Source organism: Erpetoichthys calabaricus, chromosome 10, assembly GCF_900747795.2.
Source record: "Erpetoichthys calabaricus chromosome 10, fErpCal1.3, whole genome shotgun sequence".
Classification (NCBI taxonomy): domain Eukaryota; kingdom Metazoa; phylum Chordata; class Cladistia; order Polypteriformes; family Polypteridae; genus Erpetoichthys; species Erpetoichthys calabaricus.
In genome coordinates, this window is record NC_041403.2 from 156,228,240 (window position 1) to 156,249,844 (window position 21,605).

Sequence of the window (21,605 nt, forward strand, 5' to 3'; positions counted from 1 at the left end):
TGGAGTTTATTAGAGTACACATCAAAGTTGTGGCTAAGTTAGGAAAATATGGTTAATTAGTTAATATTAAAATAGAAAGAAAACATTTATGTGTTGTTAAATATTTTTGCCCAGCTCACATCTATCGCCAGTTCCTCTCATGAAAAGCTGCAGACCCCACACCATTTGAGGTAAGTAGGACTGCTATGGTACAATTTAAATTGCACTTCTTATTTTGACATGCTGTACAGATGCTTGCCATTAGTAAATCCTTTACTTCCCATTTTCTTTTGGTCACTATGAAATAATTATTAGAGCCACTGTGCTAAATAGAGATGTACCTCAGAGCTTTCTGCCAAGTCCTCTTTTTCTTTTCTCTTAGGAATTTCCATGGCAGAATTGTGAATAGCGCTGGGGTCTGCTATCTGTGACTTCTGGAAATCTTTCACTTCTCTTTCTGCAACCTGTTCAACAAAAAAGAGCAACGTAAAGGGAACAGAACATTTGTATGGAAGTCATGCACCAACAATTCTGGACACCATTGAATTTCTATTTGCTTTGCCTTTTGTGGCTTTATTGTTTTTCTTTTACCCTTCAGACCCATATTCCATACTGTGTCTGACAGGCATGTGGCTCCCTTGGCATTTATATGTTAATACAATTGTCCACAAATTGAATTTCCCTTAAGCCACTGATTGTATTATCAAACATAACTTCACTGATGACTGAAGCACACTCGGAAAATCTTTAAATGAGCGGTGTTGATACATGCCCTGGCATCACAAGTAGACATGGAGAGTAATAACCTATGCACGTTATTTTTCAAATGTCCCTCTTCTTAGATTGTTGTTTGTATCGTAAATTAACATTAACTGAGCTGATCTCTGCATATTATGTAAAAATGACTTCAACCATTGGAGCGTTTACTTCTCCACCCTCCATTTTCACTTTTCACTATGCTTAGTCCATGTCTGGTCTATTGTAATTTGTCTTTTGTCAATTGTAAATCAATTTGAGCTACAATTCAATTCAGTGCATGGAAACATGCTATATAAATAAATGTTGCTGCTTTTCTTATGCCTGCCAAGCTATTTTATTCAAAACTGTCAGTTAAATTATGACGTCATTAAGCTTATACGTACCAGCTAGTCATGCCCGGCTTGCATCTGCTTCTCATACAACTTTGTACATTAAGCTAATGACAGACAGTTCAGTTAAATAATGTGTAGTGTGTATCTCAAAAACAAAAATTTTAAATAAAGATGATAAATTACATAATCAGTCTACTGCTGGCATCACAGGCGGGCGAGACAGTCTTCTTCATTACGAATGCTACTGTACAACTCAACTTGCTGAAGCAATGATGACTTAATCAAAGAACTCTAGCTGATTTCACATTATGCAGCTTTTAGTCGTGGGACATGTCAGTTACTGATCTCGTCGCCAGACCATGTCTCTTTAGAATAGGACAAGAAATCGCTGGGCACATCAAATTTACCAACTGCGCACCGAACTTTCACTTTTTTTTAAAGCCAATAATGTGCTGGCTGACAGAGCCGGTGCTGTACGAATGGTTAACAGACATGACAGTTTCAGCTGCAATCTCACTAATAAATAGTGCTTATTAAAAAGTTACTAAATTGTAGGCAAGTGCCATGACATGCCTAGTATCGATATCACAAATGGTCTTGCTATTCTGCCTTACAAATGTTATTCTTGTAATGTTCTACGCCAGCATTTCTCAACCTTTAAGTATTTGCGACCCGAGTTTTCATAACAGTTTTAATCGCGAAACCCCTAACGTTTTTTTAAAACGTTTAAAAATTTATTCCTATATTTTTTGCTGCCGATACACCTCTACAAGTTTTAAATTTTCCTACGAATAGCGAAATTACGCCACATAAGGCAACATTCGTGCCCCCTTTTGGGGCGCCCCCCACGGTTTGAGAATCGCTAGTTCTACGCTGAAATTTTTCTCCAAAATTTCAAATCCTCAAGTGCATACTTCCCAAGCCAAGTTGGAGTTCGTATGGTATATATCATTGATAAGGAATACTGACAAGGCTATTTGGATTACACCGTTTTCTTCATCCTACCTCCATTGCCACTTCTTTTGCTGAGATGGGCCATTTATGTTCATATTTCTCTTTGCTGTGGTGCTCAAGATTGGTACTGCCAATGCATTTTTCTCCTCCCGTTATTCCGTGGCTGGTTTTTCCTACCAGGTTTTGTACCGACTTAACCATATTTTTGAGGTCTTCAGGATAGGGTGTTGGATATCTCTTGAGGTTAATTTCAACCTATAAAACAAAAGAGAAATTGTGTTTATTTTTTGAAAAAATACAATGAATATGTAAAAAAGCAAATGTGTGCCACATATTATATGTTCTAGTCCATCCACTTTTAAGCCCAAGTAGTCCTGTTCTGGTCACAAGAGATAATATTATTATCACCTTCTTATATAATTCGCTACCGTGGCTGTCCATTTGTCTGTCCAGGATTTTAAATCACCTGTAGCTCGCAAACCGTTTGAACTATTGACCTGAAATTTGGTACACATATACTATGTGATGTCTACTATCTGCTTTCAAGGTGATGATTTTTACTCCTCTTTTTATTTTTATTTTATTTTATTGTACAATCAACTCAATCAATGTACAGGCACCGTTCTCATTCACTACCACCTTCGCCATCACTTCCCCTACCTCTTCGTATCTTAAATTATTCTTGAGGCAGATTGAAGACTTAATTGCCAGCTGAAGTGAAAAATGAAGGAAGTAATTGCAACACAAACACTGACTTGATCAGTTTTAACGTGAAAGATGCCGATGAAAGAAGAGAAGAAGCGGGCCGCTAGGGTGGAGAACAGAAGAGCAGCTCAGGAAGCAGCAAGCGCATCAACCTCTGAGCAAATGAATGGTAAACGTACAGAGAAAGTGGATGAGAACTAGGAATGGTCAAGTCAAGTGTATTCACTGCATGTTATTGTGCAGTCCACCGTTACTGGTAATTGTATATTTGGAAGATGCATTTGCCCAGCATAATGTATTGTAGATGATCAGAATACATTACACATGTATTGGGTTGGTGCTACGGCCACTGCTATTTTTAATATATTGTGAGCTGCGGAGCTGATTGCGCCCCCCAGAGAATACAGATGCCCCTGGGAAAACCCCTATAAAAACATTGACAGACTACCTTCACATTCCTCCATTCCCTTCTGGCCGGCTCTGTCGCGTAATATGCCTCTCGCACGGTGCTCCGCCTTCTTAAAAAGCCTGTACGGGCTTCTTTCAGTTTGTTAAATTGGTTGTTTGCTACTCCTTCTCTCTCTCAGACATTCTCTGCTCCTGGCGGAACTGTCATCTCTGACTTGTCATGGAGCATGTTTAAACTTTTGAAAAGAGACAAATGTTTGTTTGCAGTGCTTTGAATAAAGTACCTTTTTTTCTACAACCTCCTGTGTTTCTGTGCAAATCTGTGACCCAAGCGTGACAATATATAAACGATCTAGATAGGAATACAAACAACAAGCTGGTTAAGTCTGCAGATGATACCAAGCTAGGCGGATTGGCAGATACAGGATGGCCCATGAAAAGTGGCCCACCTCCACCGAGATGACTGCATGTTGTCCAATGTTGTCTTTAATTAGTTGTGTTAGCGAATTAAAGGAGTGGATGAATGAGAACTACTTGTCTTTAAATACAGATAAAACAGAGATATTAATTGTTGGAGGGAATGATGCTGATCACAACAATATTTTGTCATCATTTAACTCAGTTGGAATCCCAGTCAATCTTACTGAATCAGCCCGCAATCTAGGAGTTATCTTTGACTCTAGCATGTCATTTAAAGCGCATCTTACAAAGTTGTCCAAAACATGTTTCTTCCATCTTAAAAATGTTAGGAAATTAAGGCGCTTTTTAAATAAACAGGATTCTGAGAAAATAATTCATGCATTTATCTCTAGTAGGATTGACTACTGCAATGCGGTGTTCACTGGATGTTCAAACTGTTCTTTATACAGCCTCCAGTTAATCCAAAATGTGGCTGCAAGAATTATTACAAGAAGAAGAAAATATGAACACATAACTCCAGTTCTTAAATCCTTACACTGGCTCCCGGTTAAGTTTAGGGCAGATTTCAAAATCCTTCTTTTAACATATAAAGCATTAAATGGTCGAGGTCTGGCTTACTTGTCTGAACTTATCATGACTTACAAACCTTATCGCACATTAAGATCTCAAGATACCAGTCTGCTTATGATTCCAAGGATTAATAAAATAACAGTGGGAGGTCGAGCTTTTAGTTACAGGGCCCCTAAACTGTGGAATGGTCTGCCTGCTACTATAAGAGATGCCCCTTCAGTCTCAGCTTTTAAATCCCGGCTGAAGACTCACTACTTCAGTTTAGCATATCCTGACTAGAGCTGCTGATTAACTGTACAGACTGCATCTCTGTTGTTAGTCATTAGCACTTAAACATAAGTAACATGACAGTTATAATTGTATAATAACCCTCACTTATTCTGTTTTTCTTCTCGGTACTCAAATGTGGCACTTGGTGCCACGGCCCACCTGCCAAGTTGCTTTGCCTGCCTAAGGAAAAGTCATCCCTGATGGAGGATCGCAGGAATCGTGGGAAAGAGGGGTCCTTTCATCGGATTGGCTGGCCCAGCACTGTTTCAGCCGTGGAATGGCCAAATGGGGAAGGCAGTTTGAAGGATGAGGTCTCCAGGACTCTACACAAATCCAAATCTTATTATGGGATATATCATCTACTGTTAAATTCTGCTCTGTACTTCTAAAATTTATATTTTTTATTTCTTACTATTTTGAGAAATTGTTCTGTTCTGTGTACTGCATTGTATTGTATTGACCCCCTTCTTTTGACACCCTCTGCACGCCCAACCTACCTGGAAAGGGGTCTCTCTTTGAACTGCCTTTCCTAAGGTTTCTTCCATTTTTTCCCTACAAGGTTTTTTTGGGAGTTTTTCCTTGTCTTCTTAGAGAGTCAAGGCTGGGGGGCTGTCAAGAGGCAGGGCCTGTTAAAGCCCATTGCGGCACTTCCTGTGTGATTTTGGGCTATACAAAAATAAACTGTATTGTATTGTATTGAAAAGAAAAATGATCAAATTTGGTACTCACATTTAGAGAAGATGCTGAAAGTGATCTCCTTGTGCGTCAATACATCTCTGTGCCCGTTTCAGCATGTTCATGTACACTCTTTGCAACATCATGGGATCGATTCATCTTGGTGGAGGCGGGCCATTTTATCATGGGCCACCCTGTATAATCTAGTATCTATTTCATCATTACAGAGGGACTTGGACACCATACAGGCTTGGGCAGATTTGTGGAAGATGAAATTTAACGTAATGTATAACTTGTAGGAAGTAGAAATGTTAGACGTGAGTATGCAATTGGTGATCTGAAATTTGAAAGCACTCCTTATGATAAGGACCAAGGTGTCAAAGTGGACTCTTCACTCTCCAAACAGTATGTAGAAGCCATCAAGAAAGGTAACAGGGTGTTAGGTCATAAAGCACCATGTTTAGAGTACACGTGAAGGGTTAGGGTTAAGCTTTATAATACATTGGTGAGGCCTGACCTGGAATACTGTGTGCGTGTTGGTCTCTGGGCTACAAAAACGACAGTGCAGTGCTAGAAATAGTCCAGAGAAGTGCGACTACACTGATTCCAGAACTGAAAGGCATAAGTTAGGAGGAACGAATGAAGGAGTTGAACCTTGTCAGTTTAAGTTAAAGGAGATTAAGAGGAGACATGACTGAAGATTTTTTAACATTATGAAGGGAATTAGTCCAATGAATTGAGGCTGTTACTTTAAAATGAGTTCAACAAGAACATGGGGACACAGATGGAAACTTGTTGAGGGTAAATTTCACACAAACATTAAGTTTCCTTTCTTCACACAGAGAACCTTAGACACCTGCAATAAATAACCAAGACGTGAGGTGTACAGTAGGACTTTAGGGACCTTCAAAACTCGACTTGATTTTGTGCCGGGGGGATAAAGTGGATAGGGTTGGCAAGCTTTTTTGGAATGAATGGCCTGTTTTCGTCAAAGGTTTTTCTAATGCTCCAGTTACAAATGTTTTAATATTATAGTCTTATAGTGTGTTTGTGCTAGTTGCACAGCATTTAATTTGAATTTGCCTTTCATAGTTCAAAGCATGTACTGTATGGGAGGTCTAAAAAATTGAAAGTCCACCTTATGAGAAGGATTTAGGAATTGTAGTGGACTCAACACTATCAACTGCCAGACACTGTGCAGAAGCCATTAAAAAGGCTCACAGAATGTGAGGTTATATAGCGCCTTGATGTGTGGAGTACAAGTCACAGGAGTTTATCCTCCTGAGGCCTCATTTGGAGTCCTGTGTGCAGTTTTGGTCTCCAGGCTACAAAAAGGACATAGCAGTTCTCGAAAAGGTCCAGAGAAGAGCGACTAGACTGATTCAGGGCTCCAGGGGATAAATAATGAGGAAAGATTAAAAGAGCTGATTCTTTTCAGTTTAAGCAAAAGAAGATAAAGAAGAGTCATGTTCGAAGTGTTTAAAATTATGAAGGGAATTAGTCCAATGGATCGAGATGGCGACTTTATTGAGAACACGGTGACACACTTGGAAACTTGTTGAGGGTAAATTTCACACAAGCATAAGGAAGTTTTTCTTTACACAGAGAGCCAAAGACACATGGGATACAGAGTAGGATTCAAAAGTAATGAGCCTTTGTTCAAAAAGACAAATTTATTGAGCAAATCGGTACAACTAATTAATAGTCTTCAAAATAGGCACCTCCTGCATCAATACACTTTTGTAGGCGGCTTTTCCATGACTCAAAGGCGTCCACGTAGGCCTGTTCTGGGATGGCTGCAAGGGCTGCCTTGACATTTGCTTGGATGTCCTCGATCGAGTCGAAGCGTTTTCCTTTCAGCGCTGATTTTAAGCGCGGAAACAAGAAGAAGTCAGAAGGCGACACGTCCGGACTGTAGGGAGGCTGGGGGACCACCGGAACGTTCACCCGTGCCAGGTAGGTGCTCACGATGAAGGCGGTGTGGCTGGGCGCGTTATCGTGGTGAAGCTTCCAGCTGTCCTTGATGTCCCTTCGCTTGCGCGTGACGCTTCTTTTCAGCCTTTTCAGGACTTCCAAGTAGTAAGCAGCATTCACGGTCTGTCCTTGCGGGACAAACTCGTAGTGGATGATCCCCTTCACTCCGAAGAAGGCAATGAGCATGGTCTTCAACGCGTACCATTGCTCTAACGAACTTTCCATTCCGCCGTGTAACGCACTACCGCACAGGGGTTCCCGTCAAGCTCGGAGCGGTAGGAGCTCTGTTGCGTTGTGAAGCCAACACCCACCGTTGCTGGCAAGTGGGGCGCGCAGCGAGGTACGTTCGCGTCAGAACAAAATGAGGCTCATTACTTTTGAATCCTACCCTGTAAGTGACCAAGTAGTGTGGCAGACAGTAGGATTTTAGCGGCCTTCAAAACTCGACTTGATGTTTTTTTAGAAGAAATAAGTGGATAGGACTGGTGAGCTTTGTTGGGCTGAATGGCCTGTTCTCATCGAGATTGTTCTGATGTTCTAATTTAAGATCTGGTAGCAATAATAGATAAATGATAAAGTAATTTTGTAATTTTTGTTTGGAGGAAGCATTTTAGCAAAAATATATTAAAGAATAATAATTCTGTTACTTACAACATGTGCACCTTCTAAAGGTGGAAAGTTACTTAATGAGTGTGTCTTGTGATGAACTGGTGCCCCATACAGGGTTGATTCCCAGTTTGAGCCTAATTCTGCCTGGATCGACTGTGACTGTTACAACCCAGAAATAGACTGATAATGAAGGACAGATTGAGAGAGAGGTAATAGGTTTAGATGATTTAATGCAGTGTTCTGGGATGCAGTAACCTTCAAAAGCCCATTGAGACCTTTAACCTGCTGTCTGCCTTTGCAACACAACCTAAACCTGTCCCTGCAGTGCAGATTTTTTCTCAAAGTGATGTAATGGGTGGCCGGGTCCCATGCCCGGCCGGGACACCCCTGCTGTATATGGTCCGGGGGAGCAGCCATGGGCTCCTCACTACCTCCCCCGGGACGCTTGGTGGCGGCCTCCCTGGGTGACAATGGTGCCTCAGTTTCCAGCAGGGCTCTATGGGAGATGGAGTTCTCCACAACCCTGTGGGGATCTGGGGTGGCCACCAGGGAGTGCTACATGGATCCCAGAGCCAGCCTGGACACCTCTACAGCCCCGCCCGGAAGTGCAATTAGCAACAGGTGATCAAGCACCTGGAGCACTTCTGGGTGGGCTATAAAAGGGGTCAGCTTCCACCACTCGACAGCCAAAATCGGGAGGAAGAGGATGAGATTGCCTGGGAGGAGTGATGGTGCCAGAGGAAGGATTGTTTGTGCTGTGTTTAAGTGCTTTGGGACTGTGTTGGGCCTGTGGGACACGGGGAAGACGTGTTCCACGGCTGAAAAAAAAATAAAAGCCTGTGTGATTTTACACATGCCTCTGCGTCAGTCTGTGTGCCGGGTCAGGCGCTATATAGTGCCTTTATCACAGTGATCACCCTCATAGCATGTATTATGCATTTCAGTTTGGCCTTTTTTTCCAGTTTTGGTGCTATTTACTCTTATTTACTCTTATTTACTGTTATTTTCCATTATCATTCAAGCTGCAATATTTCTCCCCACGTTTAGAAGCTAGTCTTTAAATGTATTCTTCAATTTTTTTTAATGTTAATGTTCACAGTAACATGTTCTTAATCCTTTTTCTGGTGCTTTCTGAACCATTCTGTATCATTTTCAACACAATGAAAGGTATAAACAGTGAATGAATCATTCCAAGTTAACTTCAAAAAATGTTCTTTTCGATCCTTAGAACATACTATACATTTGAGCCAAATCAATCCACTTCATTCAAAGTGACAAAGATGTTTAGCTGACAAAGAAGCTGTACATTGATGAACATATCCACACGCTTTTGTATTCGAATTTTATATCTGACAGTAGACCAAAACTATCAAACTTGACTGGGACCAGAGACCTATGTGCAACAGTGGCTCGGCTGATACTAGAAAAGTAAAACGTACTTAATGTATCAAAATAGAATTTTGGTTTTCCTGGAAGTTGTAAAATGTTTTAATAATTAAACTATGTATCCTATTTTTGACAAAAAAAAGTTTTGTGTAATTCATTTTTTCCACAGAAATATGTTTACTGGTAATTTACTCACACCAAGTCATGGAAACAATCATTAAACTTTTTCACTCACACACTTTGTGATCATAAGTGTTTGTCTCCTATAATATAACCAGCTGCGCTACCCATCTAAGACGGGTTTGAAATGTAAGGAATCAACGTAGACCTCAGTGTTAATGTTTTGCAGTGCAGTTAGATGCTATTTGGCATGGAATACATAAAAGCAGTGCTAATGTTTGTAATGCGTCATCTGTTGGTATGACAAAAGCAATGCATTTAATTACTAAAAATGTTTGTGATGAGAGACATAGCAACTGGACGGATACAACAACAGAAATACAGGCGTTGAGCCTTTTATTAAGTTGGTTCACCTTCCAGCCTCATCAGAAGTAAGCACTACTGGTCTGGGACATGAGGGGGCGCTGTCACTGACGGTATCATCTCCTTTTTCTCCCACAACCTTGAGATACCGCCCAAAGAGTGCAATTGACTCGGCCCCTTCTGGTCTCTCGTCTATATAGCTCAGGTGCTTCCGGCATACACATCTCATTCCAGGAAGATCAGACCAAAGAATGGAGTTTCACCTAAAAACTGAATCCTCTTTCTTATTCTTTATCTCATAGTGCTTTTTGTTTGCTTTTATTTGAGTGCCTGTTTATTTTTTGGACATCATAAATAATAAATAATATCATTTGTTCTATGACCAGTGTGTTCCCTTGGGTAAAATGATAATAGGTTAAAGGTGAATTCAACAATAGTTGGCCAATCTATTTGTTATCAGTAATAATCCACCTATCCATCCTTTCATCTTCCCAACCTACTTATTCAGGGCAGGAGCAGAGGATGGCTGGACAATTCTTTAAATGCTTGATAGCCTACTAGTTGATTCAGCACTTAGGTGAAAACAGCTACTAAGTAAGCATACTATGAGCCAGTCACAGTTCAAATGTTCATGAAAAAGAAATCACAATCAACACATCGAACCTTCACTTTCCCAGTGTTCTCTTCTTCCTCCTTTTTATCTTCAAAATCAAATGCTACTGTCATACGTTGTTGTCGTTGTTCCTCCCACAATGTTGGGTTAAAGCTGTCGCTGTCTGACTGGTAATCTGTAAAATGGAAGCAGAAGTCGTTGTTTTATGTATCTAAGATGACCAAGCCTATAAAGTTCCAGTAGACTGAGAAGCTGAAGGGACTTCATTTTAACCTGAAAAGAAACTTTTTCCTTGTCTCAACACTAATTTCAGACAGTATGTTAACGTTTCAAACATTCTTTGAATTGCCCATCTGTCTTTGTTTGAAAACAAAACAGTAAGGAAAAAGGAAAATCAAAAATTTAATTCCATTCAGTAAAATGAATATGCCACCAAAAATTATACCAAAACTTACATACTTTTTTATGTTACTTACCCAAAGTGGATTGTAGTGATGGCCGAAAAATGTTTTAATCTCATGGTTTCAAGCATAATTGAGATAAAGTTTCTGATGGAATAGGTGTCTATGGTGGTCAATGATGAACAAACAATCCATAAGAAATATCACATTACTTATCTATATATATAAAATCCCTATGTGCATCCAGGTGTCCGTGTGTGGGTGTCTTCTGGTGAAGTGCGCATGCGCGGGGCACGGTGCGATGCGTGATATTACTGTCAGAGAAAGTTAGAGGCGTTTTACGGAAATACAAACCAGTGTTACTGCGAGAGGAAATTAAAGGTACACAATACAGTGACGCATATTACAGCCACATACAAGCCAGTATTACTGTCAGAGGAGATTAAAGGCATATTACCGACGCGCACGCCTGTATTACCGTCAGAGAAAATTAAAGGTATATTACGGATATACAAGCCAGTGGACGTACAAGACGGTATCCTTCAATAAGGGCGCGCACAAAAAGGCGAGCCTCAAAAGGGCGACCTCAATTGGGCGCAGCGAATAAAGGCGGGCGTAAATAAAGATCTTCACCTTTGTTGCTCTTCACATATTCTAGAGCCATTTGAACTAAATTATCTACGAACGTCTTTATTTGTCGCGCTCAATTGAGGTCGCCATTTTGAAGCTCGCCTTTTTGTGCGCGCCCTTATTGAATAGAGCCGTACAAGACAGTATTACTGTCACAGAAAATTAAAGACACACAATACACGGCGGCAGCCCACGAAGAACGGTCAGCTCAGCAAGTAAACATCAACAAAAGAAAGGCTGAAAGAAAGAAAAATACGACCAACAAAAAGAATGAGGTCAAAGTCCCTTGCCATTTAATATAGACTGTTCCTACTAATATTTATGCACTGCTGTTCTAGCATCCGTTATTGTAACAGGCTAAATGACTAGTGTTGTATAATCCACATGTCAAGTCATCCAATCGCAAGATCACAACATCCCAAGCACATGTAATTTTAATAAAATATTGTTGAATAAACAACTTCTGGTAAGTGAAACGCAGTTGAGCATTTGAATTGAAGACCTGCTTCCCCACCTCATTTACTGTTCAAGAGTCCAACCCTGTAACAGTTTATTCATTGGCAAATAATGCACTTCACGTGAGATCGATAGAAAAGTGTGCACTGAGGGATATGTAGTAAAGATTAAAAATTAAAGAGAAGTGAATGAAAACATTATCAGGAAGAGACCATGCCTCAGGCTTGTGCATATCTGAGATACTTCAACAAGTAGAAGGCCTCACTGACTGTTGCTAAATAAGCTCAAGGTAGTCCAGTTGAGGTTCAACACTGTGAAGGGCAGGGTGTTTATCTGCTATTCAAAACCTCGTTTGTTTCTGAGCGTATTCCATTTGGATCATTTTCTATGGAAATGGTTTAGTTAACAATATTTTAGTAAAAATACATACAGTATATTTGGGATGTGGTGAGCATATGACTGGATGACTTGACATGTGGATTACGTGACACAATTAATGTCAGGGTTTTTTGACGGACGTCTTTGATATTGCTCGCTGTTGTTCAGCATTGGTTGCAATAGATGTCTATTCTATTGTAAGCATTTGTTATCTCACTTCTGCATGAAAACATGAAAATAATTTTTTTGGTTGGGATAATTCCTATACAGCTTAAATGACTGCTATACTAACCTAATCTTGCAAAAGTACAGATAACAGCTGCTTGCCAAGACTTAATTCGAAAAATCAGATATGAAATATTAAAACCACGGCAAAAACATCATTCTTCTGGATGGAAAATTTTATAAATAAATAAATGTATAAAAGACAAAGAAAGGTCCACAAATTTGACATAAGGGATTAGCCGATTACATTATGCCTTAATCTAAGGAGAGTTGATCGATCGTGATGGACTACAAGGTCCATCAGTCTTCTGCCATGTTGTTGGTTCTATTTGTCTCTTTTCCTTTTTAACTTTACATTGGTATATTTATGGATATTGTGAATGTTATCATAATCTCAGCAATTGAAACATTAATAAAACTAATATACTATAATATAGTTTAATATAATATACTATAAATACTATAATAGTCCTCAAAATGACTCAGGTTGAGAATTTGTTTCCTTCCAGTCTACCATCAACCCAAGAGGAACATTTCTGAAAAAGAAAGTCCAGCAGCCTGAGAATGGCATGTCATACAATTTCCTGACTAGCTCTCAAAGAGAAATATTTAAGACAACAGACTGGAAGGATAACTGGTTACCCAGTTGTCAGACTCCTCCATTTTTTTTTTTGTGCTTATTCTTACCCCTATTATAAAATACTGTAGTTTAGGATTTTTAAAATTTCGCTTTTCGTTTGAGTTCAGGTTTGTTTGTCTCTTTCATTTGGTTGCTGGTCTTTAGTTTATGGTGTAACAATAGGGGGCGCTATTGCTCCCTTGAACCCTCAGGTACCATGCCAAACAACAGGTAAAAGTGCAATACTTCTTCTTTTTATTATAATAATGTGCACTAAGCACCCTCCACTCCACACTACTCATATAATACACAATAATTAATAATCAATAATCAATCACCAATCCTCCACTCCCAGACACTTAGCCACCCTTCCTCCCAGTTCAGCTTACTCATCTGGGTTTCCCACAGTCTTTTATAGTCCATGACCCGGAAGTGCTCCTGAACCCTTGTCCATGTGACTCATTAGCACTTTCCGGGTCGGATGAAAGCTCTCCTTCTTCATCCCAGAAGTACGTCGTTTCCTCTGTCGTGGTAATTAAGACACACTTCCGGGTTATAGGGAACATGTAAGTCCTTGAGCCTCCCTGCACCGTCCTCTGGTGGGCCCCACGGTGTCCAGCAGGGTCAGGAATAAAAACTCCATTGTCCATGATTCCCTGCTGGTCTTTGGGGCACTTCCATGCTACAGGGAGGGTTCCATCTAGTGGCCTGGGGGTATTGGCCGAGATGAACGACCGGTCATCTCCCACAATGGTCTGCTTATGGCATAAGCTGTTAATCTCTGCCACTCACTGCAGAAAATAAACACCATGTTGAACCGTACAGTCATGATACCTAGTACTTCCAGCTTTGTTTCTGATGAACCCGTTACCTGATTTTTTTGACAACGTTCTCATTTCCTTTTTTGATTCCTGCTGACTGTTCAAGTATTTGCCTTGGTCATACTTGACAATAACTCTTCTAGCTCTGGCTACCACTAACACACCAAGAAACTCTCCTCTACTAAATGCCTTAAACGGCTCTCGTTTTGCCTTGTGAACTCCTTGTTTTTCAACATTATAATGTAAGAACTTGACACCTATAAAGGAATTGGGGTGACAACAATGGAAGTACGAGTAAATAAATATTACAGCTGGATGATATCATCCTACTGTGGAGTGAAACTGAATGAAACAGAAATTCAGAAGCTAGAGAGGCCTGGCAGCATTTGATTGTGAAAATCCATTATATGTTTTTATTAAATATAAATATTATTTAACAGGTTAACTGTTAAATATGAGTTAACTCAAAATAGGCCATCTATAAATGGAAGCCACCTACGGGTTATTTGCCTTTGGGGCTGTAGTGCCAAATTCCAGCATATTCAAAGGTAAGACATGTAAATGGAGAATAGTAGGTGTCTGAAATTACAATACAAAATCAGTGTGGCATCACAGTGCAGCATATTACACTTTCAGTTAGTTTTTCTTCTATTAGCCATATTATAGATAACATTTGTTTCTCATTAAATTAATTTATACTAGCAGGAGTACCCGGCGTTGCCTAATCTATAACTGGTGAATTTCCCAAATGAAAGAAACAGAACATAGAAATAGAACAAACAGTTTTCTGATTCACATTTTATTGTAAATTCGTCCACTTTGGATTGTGTCTGCTGTGGCGTTTCAAACGCCCTTGAAATAGACTTTTCTCTGGCATCTGAAGTGGACCGTGAATTGTACGTCTTTTTTTCGGTGGCATGGATATATTCGCGTAAAGAAGGAGAATTATAATGTGTTACATGGTATTACGTACGGAATACGCACCACAATGAGATGAATTTACTTTATTTACACTACGTTGGAAAGTGAACAAATCATAGACATATATAGATAGACGCCGCATTCACTGTGTTTATTATTATTATTATTATTAAATAATTCCTCCCATATAAGTAACATTTCGCAGACTGCCTTCTTCCATCTCCGAAACATTTCCAGCGACGTCACTGTAGCATTCGAACATTCTTAGCCAATCATGCAATACTGCGTCTGCATTTGGCCCCTCATAGTTATGTTCTAACTACAGAGGCAGAGTCCCATTTCATGGTTCTAACTTGCATTGAGTCGAGCGAACACCATACATCGTCATACATACGGGGTATTGACGTGAACTCCATACGTACAGATACAGTGGAACCTCGGTTCACGAACGTCTCGGTACACGTACAACTCGGTTTACGACCAAAAAGTTTGCCAAACTTTTGCTTCGGTTCACGACCACACACTCGGTATACGAACATGCCAGTTTCCCTTTCGGTTTGTGCGCGCCGATGATTTCCGCACGTGATGCATTGTTCTCCGTGCTTGAAGTCTTTGTGCTCTATTTAATTTCCCTTCCGGTTCGTACGCGCCGATTACTGTATTTTAGCACGTGTTCAGCCCCTCCCTGTTCATTGTTCTCAGTCAGACGTGTGTGCTTTACCTGTGAACTCTTTGTGCTCTACAGTATTTCGTGTGCTTTTGCAGTTAACCATGGCTTCTAAGCAAGTGAAGAGTGGTGAGAATTATTGAGACTTAATTATGAGAAGTGTTGCAATGTTACTTTTCTCTTTTTTCAAATGTTCATTTTTTCCCTGTGCTTAAAACTCCTTTAAAAAGAGTGTTTACAGCGATTGGGTTGTAATGCTATTAGCTTGAACTCCTGTAATGTTACTTTCTTGGTTGGCTTTTAAATAAAGTTTGGATTTGTTCAAATGTTCCTTTTTTTCCCTGTGCTTAAAACTCATTTAAAAAGTGTGTTTACAGCGATCAGGTTGTAATGCTATTCGCGTGAACTTGGTTGGCTTTTAAATTTCGGATTTGTTCAAATGTTCCTTTTTTTCCCCCTGTTCCATAAAGCTCATTTAAAAAGTGTTTATACAGCGATTGGATTGTAAGGCTATAGCGTGAACTGCTGCAATGTTATGTGGTAGGTGGGGGGGTTAGGGGGTTTTTGGGCTCACGTGCTGTTGAGAGAGAGAGAGAGAGCTGGCACATGCAGCTGAGCAGGGAGCCTGGGTGTTTGTGTCAGTGTTATTCAATGTTTTTACATTAATTTACTATTACACTGTGCATTCTGTGGCGTAATTAACTATATTTGTGCTTAAAAATCTTTAAAAAAATATATTTACATACAGTTCGTACGGTCTGGAAGGGATTAATTGTATTTACATACAATCCTATGAGGGGAAATATTGCTTTGGTTCACGACCAAATCGGTTTACGACCAGAATTTTGGAACGAATTATGGTCATGAACCGAGGTTCCACTGTACTATCAAATTATATATAAGGATATATAGAACCAAATCCATCTGAATATCTCTCAATAATTAGGTTCTCACCACTACGAAGTTTTATTGGAAATTACGACATTCGATTACAACAAATGCAATGTGCAAGATCTAAATGTGTGTACAATGGATGTTGTTGGAGGGATGAAGGTTTCAGTTCAGAGAAGAAAATGAGGGGAAAACGACTGTTTCTTAACAAGAATGTTTTTGTTATACGGTGTAATGGAATTGGTATCAACTTTCAACAAGGCAGTGTTGCTTTGTTGATTGTATTTTGTCCTGTGTAAATAAAACTTGCCTCTACATAAAAAAAAATAACTTGTAAAACTCGGCAGAGTTATCTCACAGCTGGGAGGGGCATAAGGAATTTCCTGCTCCATGCGGCAAATATGAAGGTTTTGTGAGAGATAATACATTTTAATTGTGAGAGATGCTCATTACCAAAATGTGTTTAATTAATATGTTAAAATAATACTCTGATTTACAGTGGCATTTATTTATTTTCATTGTGGCAGTCAACATTGAAAATCTTCTATAGAGTTTACTTTTTGACATATTTTTATAATAGGTTTCCAAAACAAATAGCAAAGATATATATTCCTCTTTACCAGGGTTACATTCTGAAGAAATTATACAATTACAAAAAACTGACATTAGAAGATTTGTACAGTGGAGAGAAGTCTGACTGCAGTTAATGCCAATAATGAACAAGGAGAACATGAATAGAAAAATGAGGGGTCATTGTAAGCAGGGGGCACCATTCTATCCTGGAAGTAAGGATTAAATGATTAAATTTGTAAAATATTGATATGTTTTTAGCTGTGGATGCTGGAATGAGATTTTCAATGAGGTATCCAGAGAAGTAGGATGCTGCTAGTTTGTTGACACAGCAGTTATTGAGAATACAAATGATGGACTTGAACGAGTGAGGGGAATGTAAAGTAGGTGCTAATTGGTCTTCAGAGAGACCTCCTGTCTCTTTCATGTTTATTTTTTAAAATGTATATATTACATATTTTCATGTAACACATTGGACCCTTAAATAAAAGTGTGCGAATTAAGATTAAAATGAACAATATAATATGACTGACTTTGCACAATGCTGGCCATCTCTGGAGATAACACCTTCACCATGAAATGTTCACATGATATTGATAGTTAGGTCTCATATACAGATAATGTAGTTAAGCTGAAGGCAGAGTTTTAAATAAGGGATCGGGAGATGAAGCATAGTTGAAATACAAGCCAAGATTCGTTACCAAAGTAACTATTGCCAAAATAACTGTACCAAGATGCTAAACCAGAATTGTAGTCCAAGTTTCATAAGGAAAAAATCAATAGACAGGAACATTGCATTTTGTTTTTCACACACTATGTTTTGTTTTGAATCTACAATCTTAGACAACCATGAACAGCACTGAACGTCATGTCACAGTTATGGTGGCCTGTCCAACAACCTAAAGTGAACTTCTTCTTCTTCTTCTTCTTCTTCTTCTTCTTCTTCTTCTTCTTCTTCTTCTTCTTCTTCTTCTTCTTCTTCCATATCTTCCTGTCTTCTGCATCTTGCTGTGTTACACCCACCACCTGCATGTCCTCCCTCATCACATCCATAAACCTTCTCTTAGGCCTTCTTCTTTTCCTCTTTCCTGGCAGTTCTATCCTTAGCATCCTTCTCCCAATATACTCATCATCTCTCCTCTGCACATGTCCAAACCAACGCAATCTCGCCTCTCTGACTTTGTCTCCCAACTTGAGCTGACCCTCTAATGTACTCATTTTTAATTCTATCCATCCTCGTCACACCCAATGCAAATCTTAGCATCTTTAACTCTGCTACCTCCAGCTCTGTCTCCTGCTTTCTGTTCAGTGCCACCGTCTCCAGTCCATATAACCTAGCTGGTCTCACTACCATCCTGTAGACCTTCCCTTTCACTCTTGCTGATATCCGTCTGTCACAAATTACTCCTGACACTCTTCTCCACCCATTCCACCCTGCCTGCACTCTCTTTTTCACCTCTCTTCCACAATCCCGTTACTCTGAATTGTTGATCTCAAGTATTTAAACTCACCTACCTTCACCAGCTCTACTACCTGCATCCTCACCATTGAAAAACAAGATGTAAAAATAAATCAACAACCAGAAAATTAGTTACCCCAAAAAATAAAAAATTAAACAAACTGATGCTGCATTGTAAAAAATGCTTCAGAGAACAAAAGCAGAATCTATGATTTTGAAAAAAATGAGCAAATCATAAAAGGCAGATTGACAAAAGTTGACTGTAACATTTTCATGACTGGATCCATTTTTATTTGACTAAAAATACACTAGTTATGTTGATCGTGATATGCTTGTATTCATCTAACACTTGATTTTTTTATTTTAATAATTGAATAAATGACTATAGACGTAAGTACTGAAGATAAGTATTCACAGCATTCCGAAATTTAAATTTATATTTGTCAAGAATGATTGCCCCGTCAGAGTTTGTGGTTGACTTTATTATTTTAAATCTTTGTTTTATGTTTCTTTTGTTTAAAATAATATTTAATAAAATTCTTTTATGTGCTACCATTTTCTTTACCAGTTTTTCTCATGAGCACAGTGGCTTTGGTACGTGCCTCTACATAGTGCCATCTGACTTGTAGACCCCCAAATCAGTGGAGCAACTTGCGAGAAGACACCATACATCAGTGCGACTTTGCCCCACCACCGCGTTCTCCATTGCTGGAGCACTAAAACAACAGGTAAGTCACTTTTAGCTCCTCTATAACCCATATGTGATAAACAGCTATAGAAGGCGCTACTTTTAAAGTGACTGAGGACTTGGCTTAACACATTGTGTCTCAGCACTTTCCAAAAGGCATTCAAATATTACTTTGAAGAAAACAAAAGTGCATAACTTCGTGAAATATGAAAAAAATAATATAATAATCATTGATACAGTACAATACTCCAAAGTCAGTCAGTCATTTTCTAACCTGTTTTACCCTGATCAGGGTCACAAGGCTCTGCTGGGGCCTGTCCCAGCAAGCATGGGGTGCAAGGTAGGAACAAAGCCTCCACAGGGCACTAGTTCATCATAGGGCGAGCACACAAACATGTACGGCAGACACACACTAGGGCCGATTTAGCATCACCATTTCACCTAATCTGCATGTCTTTGCACTGCGGCAGAAAACCGGAAAACCCATGCAGACACGGGGAGGACAAACAAACTCCACACAGGGAGGATCTGGGACGCAAACACTGGTCTCCTTACTGCGAGGAGGCAATGTTGCGTCTGCGTCACCGTGCGGCCATACTCCAATAAGCATTAGACAATATAATGAATATATGCTTTAAGATGTCCTGCTGCATAAGTATTACTAACATTTTGGACTTAAAAATTAGAATTCTTTAGGGTTCTAAGATGAGAAAAACAAGAGAAAATACTTGAGTAGATCTTGAAGACATGTTTTTACCTTCATCGTTGCGAGGCTGTTGTGGAAACATATAGTTTGTGAGAACCCTCTGCTTTGTTTCTGGATGAGCCTCCGTTTGAAGAGGGATAAGAGCCTTGGACTGTGGAAAACACACAAAGTTTAATCAATATTTGAAGACCAAATATTTCTTCTTCACCATTGCTTTATCTGTATTATTGCAATATAAGAGGGACATTCTATTTATTAAGAATTTCAAAAACAAATCACATCACTTTTCTACATAGTCACCTTCATTTGCGATGCAATTATCCCAGCGTCATACTAACTTTTTAATGCCCAATTACTACTCCTCCCACCTTCACAGTTTCCAACAAAAATTCGAAAGTTGCGGAAACTATCTACTATCCCTCGTAGATCATTTGTGTTTCAAAAGTATATACAGAGTCGTATGTTCCATTTTCAGTCTTTTGCAGGACAAGTAATTGGTCAAAACACCTACCTGGACAACAATGGGCAACTCAAGAGTGGGAATGTTTTGTTCTTGTAAACATGGGGTCCTGGGTAACTAACTGGCTTGAGGCCAAGAGTTAGTCTCCAGCTGATTCGTTGTGTTAGTGTTAATAATAGGAACTAGTAGTTCTTTAAATTTACACAGCTACTACGTTTTCATTTAAAAAACAAAAAAACGGTCATAATCAGGAGATCAAAAAGTGCCAAAACAACAAAATCAATGAAAAAGTTAAAAATCAGGGTAGGATGGACAACACGAAAGCCAGGAATCTAAGAGATCAATTAAGAAAACAAGAAATATTCGTAATTGGTTTAGGAAGGGTTTTTGTATCTGCAGCTCAGATAAAGACACAGCGAAGTGGGCAGCTACTTAAACAGTAGGTGACGCACCCAGATGCCACTCCCCCTTAACCCCACCAATGACAGGAAAGGTTACTCTGGCAACTAGAATGAGCTGCGGTGCATTCAAGTCACACAAGAATGCCGCCAGAAGAAATACAATTAAAAAATGTAACACAATTAGAGCTGGTCAGAGTCAGAAATACTTAGTGATTACATTTAACGTGAATGGAAGCGCAAAAGCGTTTTCTATCCACATACAGAGAAGACCTGCGGTGGGTTGGCACCCTGCCCAGGATTGGTTCCTGCCTTGTGCCCTGTGTTGGCTGGGATTGGCTCCAGCAGACCCCCGTGACCCTGTGTTCGGATTCAGCGGGTTGGAAAATGGATGGATGGATGGATGGATACAGAGAAGACAAAGGAATTGTGTAGGGTGGTGGCAGCCCTGGATTAACCATTAAGAAAAATAAGCATGTGCTTAGGGTACCAAGGGAAGGGGGGCAACCCATAGTTTTCACGCTTTGCTTTCATGCCCTTATCTCTTTCATCAACTTAATTAATTTTTTTTTTGTAATTGTTCTTATCTGCATGTTGCCCATTAATTTGCGTTGTTAAAAAAATGTTTTCTTTTGTGTGATGAAGGATTAAAGTTGGCCTCTCACAGTCTAAGACAGCGTTTCTCAACCTTTAAGTATTTGAGACCTGAGTTTTCATAACAGTTTTAATCACGCCCCCCTAATGTTTTTTTGAAAGGAGCCCACTAATACGAATTTGTTCTTTTTTAATTAATGATATATCATAGATGCATATTTTATTATACCTACTTAACTTTTATCGACATTTATGTAACTCTATATTTATTTTTCTAGTATCAGAATGTAGTTTAAGTTAATTTGTTTTGGTTTCAATAGATGTATTTTTCATATTTTCGATTCTTGTTTTCTTTTCTTCACATTTTCGCGCCCCCTTTTTTGTTACTTTGGGGGGTGCGCCCCTCAGTTTGAGAACCACTGATCTAGGACATGCAGGAGTTACCAAGCTGAAGATGATTCGGAATTAGAACCTAAAAAAACTGACACACGAGACAAGACCATTTTAGTTCATCACTAATGCAGCAGCATGTCCGATGTTTAACCAGCTCAGGCAGATACAGTACGTGTCACTTTTCTTTTCAG

The 21,605-nt window shown here is 39.4% G+C and overlaps 1 protein-coding gene across 3 annotated transcripts in view; it reads right to left on the minus strand.

Moving 5' to 3' along the window:
• Positions 1–21,605, minus strand: part of lrrc7 (leucine rich repeat containing 7) — a 542,484-nt gene that overhangs the window by 60,952 nt on the left and 459,927 nt on the right. For all 3 annotated transcript variants that reach the window (XM_051932508.1, XM_051932506.1, XM_051932505.1), the window contains 4 exons: positions 19,621–19,720; positions 10,188–10,312; positions 2,076–2,279; positions 321–443 (listed from right to left, as the gene is read on the minus strand). In XM_051932508.1, coding sequence (XP_051788468.1) covers positions 321–443; positions 2,076–2,279; positions 10,188–10,312; positions 19,621–19,720 — 552 coding nt within the window. The remainder of the gene's footprint in view (positions 1–320; positions 444–2,075; positions 2,280–10,187; positions 10,313–19,620; positions 19,721–21,605) is intronic.